The sequence below is a fragment of the Bubalus bubalis genome, chromosome 14 (genome assembly GCF_019923935.1).
Source record: "Bubalus bubalis isolate 160015118507 breed Murrah chromosome 14, NDDB_SH_1, whole genome shotgun sequence".
Lineage (NCBI taxonomy): Eukaryota > Metazoa > Chordata > Mammalia > Artiodactyla > Bovidae > Bubalus > Bubalus bubalis.
Genome location: NC_059170.1, coordinates 41825567 through 41831351, shown reverse-complemented (window position 1 = coordinate 41831351; position 5785 = coordinate 41825567). Strand labels below are relative to the sequence as shown.

Below are 5785 nucleotides of genomic sequence, written 5' to 3'. Positions count from 1 at the left end.
CTCAACTCAGGGAACAAAACCTAGAGTGCGGTATCTGCCAAAGAGGACTGTGATGAATATCCCAGGATTTCAGTGGAGACCATGAAGAGCTGCATCCTAAGAGTGAAAGTCAACTGGAAATACGTCGTTCTCAGAAGCCCTACTTTGAATGTGCAAAGAGATCAAAAAGGAAGCAACCTAGAATTCTACAGTCAGCAAAAACATTGCTCAAAAATGAAGACAAAATAAAAACATTTCAGCCAGCCAAAGAGAAAAGAAATCTCACAAATTTCAAAAGATTGACATGGTTCAGAGTATGTTTTCTGTTCACAGTAAACTGCAATAAAAACTTAATGTGATAACCTCTGTGTTGTGCTGTGCTTAGTCACTCAGTCGTGTCCGACTCTTTGAGACTCCATGGACTGTAACCTGCCAGGCTCCTCTGTCCATGGAATTTTCCAGGCAAGAAGACTGGCATGGGTTGCCATATCCTACTCTAGGGGATCTTCCCCACTCAAGGATCGAACCCATATCTCTTGTGTCTCCTGCACTGGGAGGCAGATTCTTTACCAGTAGCACCATCTGGGAAGTCATGATCATACAGCCAAGTGATACTCAACATAAGTAACAGGAGTCATCACAAATGGGATAAATCCTCTAAATAAAAGAATGTTAGACTGGTTTTAAAACCTACATGCTGTTTACCAAGACACATACTTAATTATTAAGGCACTATCTGCAAGTAAAAAGATGGATAAAGATACATCATGGAAACGCTAGTGAAAGCATTGCTGGAGTGGCTACTCTGATATCAGACAAGGCTGACTCCACAGTTAGAGCATCACTGGGATGTAAAGGGATCACTGATGAGAATAAAATGGCCCCACAGCTCTGTTTGTACAAGCGGTTAATGACAGTGTCTTAAATGTACACAGTTATGAGGAAAGGAGACTAGATACATCCACAATTATCATCACAGTGAGAGATTTTTAACACCTCTCTCAGGAACAGGCAGAAAAACAGATCCAAACACAAACCTAAACCAAACAAAAAATAAAGTAAAGAGAGTCCATATGAGAAAAGTTGGGTCACACAGGTGACCTGAGATACATCAGTATCTGCTAGAGCCTGCTGGCGGTGAGATGCATCAATACCTAACGCTGCGCCTGAAAAATGCAGGGCATACAGTCTTTTCAAGAACCTGCGGAATATTGGTTGTAAAACAAACCTCAGTAAGTTTCAAGAAAAGACATAATAGGGAAGATACTCTCTGAATGTAGTGGATGTGAGCTGATAGTCAATAAGAGAGAAGACAGCTGGGAGATCAACTACGGTTAGAAGCTCCTATCAGGGCAGTGGGGAGGACAGCTTCACCTAGACACCCCCGCGGCTGGCTGCATACCCCATACTCCCCTGGGCTTGCCTGGGGACTGTTGCTTCCAGCCAAGGTCACAGGCAGCCTTGGCCACTGCCCAGGAATGAGCTTCCTGGTGCTCCCAGGACTTCACGTGACTCCGGAAATCCCTGCTTATACGGCCCTGAGGGCAAACGGGAGACTCAGGGCCCAGCAAGGGTGGGACACTCACAGGATGAAGCCCTGGAAATGAGGGGGACAGAGCCTGCTGGGTGCAAGTCCCTACCTTCGAGGTTTACATGACTGAGGAGGGAATGCGACCCCCCACTTGGCCTCTGTTTGGTGTCCACAGGAGAGACTGGCCAGGGATGCTGCAGAAGGGCTGGGCAGAGGCCCCCTCAAAGCAGGAGGCCAGCAGCGCAGGGCTGCAGGGGGTACGGGCTGTGGAGGGCACCCCTGCCCGGAGACCACTCCCACACCCCCGTCAGCTGTCTTTCGGGCTGAGGTCGAGCAGCATGTTTCTGAAGGCAACTCTGCTTCTGGGGCTTGCTGTCCTGGGCATTCATGTCTGGGCCATTCAAATGGAATTCGTAGACATTAGAAAGGACCTCGATTATTTTGTGGTGTCTGTGGAGTTCGCCGTGGCTTGGTTCAACAGTGGCAATACCGAGGAGCAGGCCTACAAGCTGCTGGAGGTGAGGCGAGCCCAGCAAAAGGTGAGTGACCGTCATGGGCCCGGGCTGTGGAATGGCTCACCCCAAGCTGGCCTGGGTGAGCAGGGCTCTGATGGGAGGGTCCCCCGCCGCACACACTCCTGAAGGGACTGGAGGCGGCCCCCCTCTTGCACAGATGACCCTGGCTTCCTTCACATACCCTCATTTTCTGACTGGCCAGCCCTTCCCTGGGTTGAGTCCAAGCCCTGGACTCGGGGAAGCCAAGGGCCCCTTGAGCATCACTGCGGCCACTGCTGGCCCTGATCTCTCCTAATCCTGTCCTCGCCTGGGGTCTAGCTGCAGTGCAAGGTGCTGGGCATGTGTGTGTGTTTGTGTGTATGTTTGTGGCTGGTGGCTTCAGCTACAGGCATTTCTGAACCCTTAAGGAATCAGCTTTCTAGACAATTCCAGGTCAGTGCCCTGGAAGTGTGTTCCTCCCTGGTGAGATTGCTGGCTACATCCCTCTTTGTGTCTGAGTTCTTTCAAGTCCTCACCACCTCTCTGTAGGGGACAAGATTCTATCTCATGATGACTTCTTAGAGAAGCTGATGGACACACAGAGCAGCACCCAGGTCAAAAACACCCACCTGGATGAAGGTTTGCCCTTGGGTGCTGAGCCCCTGGGTGCCCCAGGAGAGATGGAGGGCCCAGCCCCCAGGCCTCTGTCCTGGTCTGGATGTTTCCCCCTAAGGGACAGCAGGGCTCTGACAAAGGCTCAGTGGATGCGCATTTCCGGCCCCCTCCCTAGAAGGCGCCGTGCAATGCCCTCTGTGTGTCTGGCTGATACAACCAAGAGCTAGGGGACGTCAGGTGTGCTGTGCGTGTACTGTCAGCCCCAGGTCCTCTGTCCCACGACACCCCCCACCCCCCGCCACTGCCGTGGACTGGTGATACGCCTCCCAGGTCCCAGTCGTCAGGAGGAGCAAGACAGGGAAGTGTCCAGGGCTGCTGGAGCCGCACTCAGGGGCATCTTTTGGTTGGTATGTTCTTGTAGATAAATTGCACATAGGTGCGTGTCCTATTCATATGCATAGTCTAGTCTTTCGCCCAATTTTAGACTGGATTCTCTACCCTTCTGTTTTCTAATTTCTCCTCGGCAGAGCTGGACAATGATATATTTAATGGAACTGGACCTGGGCCGCACAATTTGTAAGAAACACGATGAAGACATTGACAACTGCCCCCTGCAAGAAAGCCCAGGAGAGAGAAAGGTTTGAGAATGAAAGTAACCTGAGATGGAAAAATCACTTCAAGGAGGGCGTGTTGCCAAAATCTTGGCTTTCTCTGCCCCAGTGCCAAGCAGAATTATGGAGAAAGAAAGAGTGGCTTTATTACCTTGCCAGGCAGAAGGTTAGGCTAGTACCTCAAAAACTGTGCCCCTTCTCCCTAGTGAGTAAGGGAAAGGTTATATAGTCAAGCAGGAGTGTGTGATAAGGATGAAGGAAGTGACAGTCCTGCATTCTTTCTTTTGCAGTTTTCAAAGGGAGGGCTTGCTGTCAAGGTTAGGGTGTGTGCAGCGTCCCAGGCGGTCATCTCCTAACCTCCATGAGCCTCTGCCTTGGGTGGTTTCGGTGCTGCCTCTCCTTTGATTAGCAACAGTTCTTCCCTTCAGGCTTCCCCGGCGGCTCAGATGGTAAAGAATGTGCCTGCAATGCCAGAGACCTGGGTTTGACCCCTAGGACAGAAAGATCCCCTAGAGAAGGGAATAGCTACCCACTCCAGGATTCTCGCCCGGAGAATACCATGGACAGGAGAGCCTGGTGGGCTACAGTCCATGGGGTAGCAGAGTCAGACATGACTGAGCAGCTAACACTTTCACTGCCTTTTGGAACTCCTTATTCCCCACACAGAGCACCTTGCTACTGATCCTTCTGGTGACCAAGAAATCCTTCCGGGACACCAGCCACCTACCTGGAGGTGGCATCAAGTCTCACAGGTTAAAGGCTGAAGCCCCTGAGACACCTGTCCCTCATTCAGATGCCAGTTGCTCACAATTTCTGTCCAATTTGACCACACATCAGGGGTTCCCATCTCCCCCTCTTCAGGCTTGATTAATTTGCTGGAGTGACCTACAGAACTCAGGGAATAATTAGCTTTCCTGTCTTATTAAAAGATATAGTGAAAGGGCACAGGTGAGCAGCCAGACGCAGAGATACCCAGGACGAGGTGAGGGAGGGTCCCAAGCATAGGAACTTTGGTGATTGAGGTGCGTCATCCCCCAGTACAAGAACGTGGTCACCCACATGGGTGCTTTGAATCTCAGGTCAGGATTTGGGAGGAGACTTCCTCCGTTGGCATGACTATCTCCAGCTCCATCGGTGGGTTTTTCTAGTAACCAGTCCCCATCCAGGAGCTCACTAGAATCACCTCAGTAGAACAGAACATGCTCCTGGAGTTCTTATCACTTAGAAACTTACAAGGGATTCAGATGCTGTGTGCCAGGAATCTGGGCAGAGACCACTATGTCTATTTTCTTTACCTCACAGAAGGCTTCAAGGAGGGAGCTTAAGAAAGTCATCAGGGTTGACCCAGGGACAGAACGATGAGTCCAGACCCCTCCTCTCCTGGTCCCAGGGCTCGCCCTGCACAAAGATGCTGCCAGCTCAGCAGCAAACTGGGCCCTGTGCTCACAGCCTGGCTGGCCCACCAAAGACCCCCACAGACCGCCTGCCTTGGGCCCTCCCCTCCAGAATAGAGGCGCCCCAGCCTCCAGCTTCCTATCAACTTGGGTCCAGGCAGAGGCAGTTCTCCCTGTGGGCCTCTCCTTCCTCTGCTCCGATTCTTCTGGACGGGAGGACTGATTAGTTTGCTGGTCGCTCCCGCCCTCCTCCTGGTCTCCTGGGCAGCAAGGACAAGTCTCAGTCAATCAGTCCTCATGTCATCACCCTATAGGCTGACGTCTGGTCAATTGGACTGAGACCTTGGATATGGGCCTCAGTGGGGCTGGCGTCTCTCTGGACCCAGCCTTGGAGCTGCCTCCACTGGGGTGGGTTTGCAGCTACTGAGGGTTGAGTGGGTGTCACCTGAACCATCTCCTGGGCAGGCTGTGGGCTCCCCGGGAGCTCACTGGGCAGAGTCCTTCAGGCATTGCATGCCCTGGGGGAGAGGACCCTGAGGGGCAGGTCATGGTCCCACCAGACACCCTCTCAGGAGCTCCCAGCCTTGATCATGGAGAGCTGAGCTCCAGAGCCAAGCCCCAGGCTACTGTTTGATTCTGCTTTTCTTTTCTCTTTAGTGTTTAATGTCCCTTGAGCTCCTGTTAAGTCCTTTCTGCACCCTCATTGTTACATTGTTCTTATTTTATGTCTTACATAGAATTACTTTTTTTTCCTCAGGTGAACTGCACTTTCATTGTGGACTCACGGCCCTGGTTTACCCAGTTTACCCTCCTGAACAGCACCTGCCAGCAGATATAGGGGAACGAGCTCCAGACTCTCATGGCAGGTCCTCTTCCCCTGAAGAGTGAGGGTCTGGAGTCCTAGGTCTGCATGGCACCAGGGCAATTAAAGGCATCTCAGAGCACATTCTGGGTCCCTGTCAGTTTTTCCTTCTCTCTGATGATTTATTTCCATGGATGTTGTTGCCAATGTCGAGTGATGGAGAATTTATCATCGGTCTCACCTTGGTTGCAGGAGCAGGTACTGAGTTAATCAAACTCCTCTGACCATGAGAGGTTGCCCTTCTTGGTTCCTCCAGGGCCCTCATGGTTAGTGTGCATATCCATTCATTAATCCATATA

General features: G+C 51.5%; 1 protein-coding gene across 2 annotated transcripts; it reads left to right on the top strand.

Annotated features, from left to right (window-relative positions):
- Positions 1 to 1472: 1472 nt before the first annotated feature.
- On the top strand, positions 1473 to 5568 carry LOC102405097 (probable cystatin-16). Of its 2 annotated transcripts, XM_006062797.4 has the most exons (3): positions 1488 to 2049; positions 3147 to 3257; positions 5382 to 5568. In XM_006062797.4, exons 1-3 carry the CDS (start codon positions 1633 to 1635, stop codon positions 5460 to 5462), a joined length of 609 nt encoding a protein of 202 aa, XP_006062859.2. In that variant the 5' UTR covers positions 1488 to 1632; the 3' UTR covers positions 5463 to 5568. The 2 variants fall into 2 exon arrangements, with proteins under 2 accessions (XP_044783900.2, XP_006062859.2); XM_044927965.2 differs by lacking the exon at positions 3147 to 3257 and having other exon boundaries at positions 1473 to 2049.
- The last annotated feature ends 217 nt before the right edge of the window (positions 5569 to 5785 follow it).

Coding starts and splice junctions, on each gene's coding strand:
- LOC102405097 (XM_006062797.4), top strand. CDS start 1,633: ATGACTGAGGAGGGAATGCGACCCCCCACTTGGCCTCTGTTTGGTGTC. Junction 2,050..3,146: donor TGAGGCGAGCCCAGCAAAAG/GTGAGTGACCGT, acceptor TCTCCTCGGCAG/AGCTGGACAATGATATATTT. Junction 3,258..5,381: donor AAAGCCCAGGAGAGAGAAAG/GTTTGAGAATGA, acceptor TTTTTTCCTCAG/GTGAACTGCACTTTCATTGT.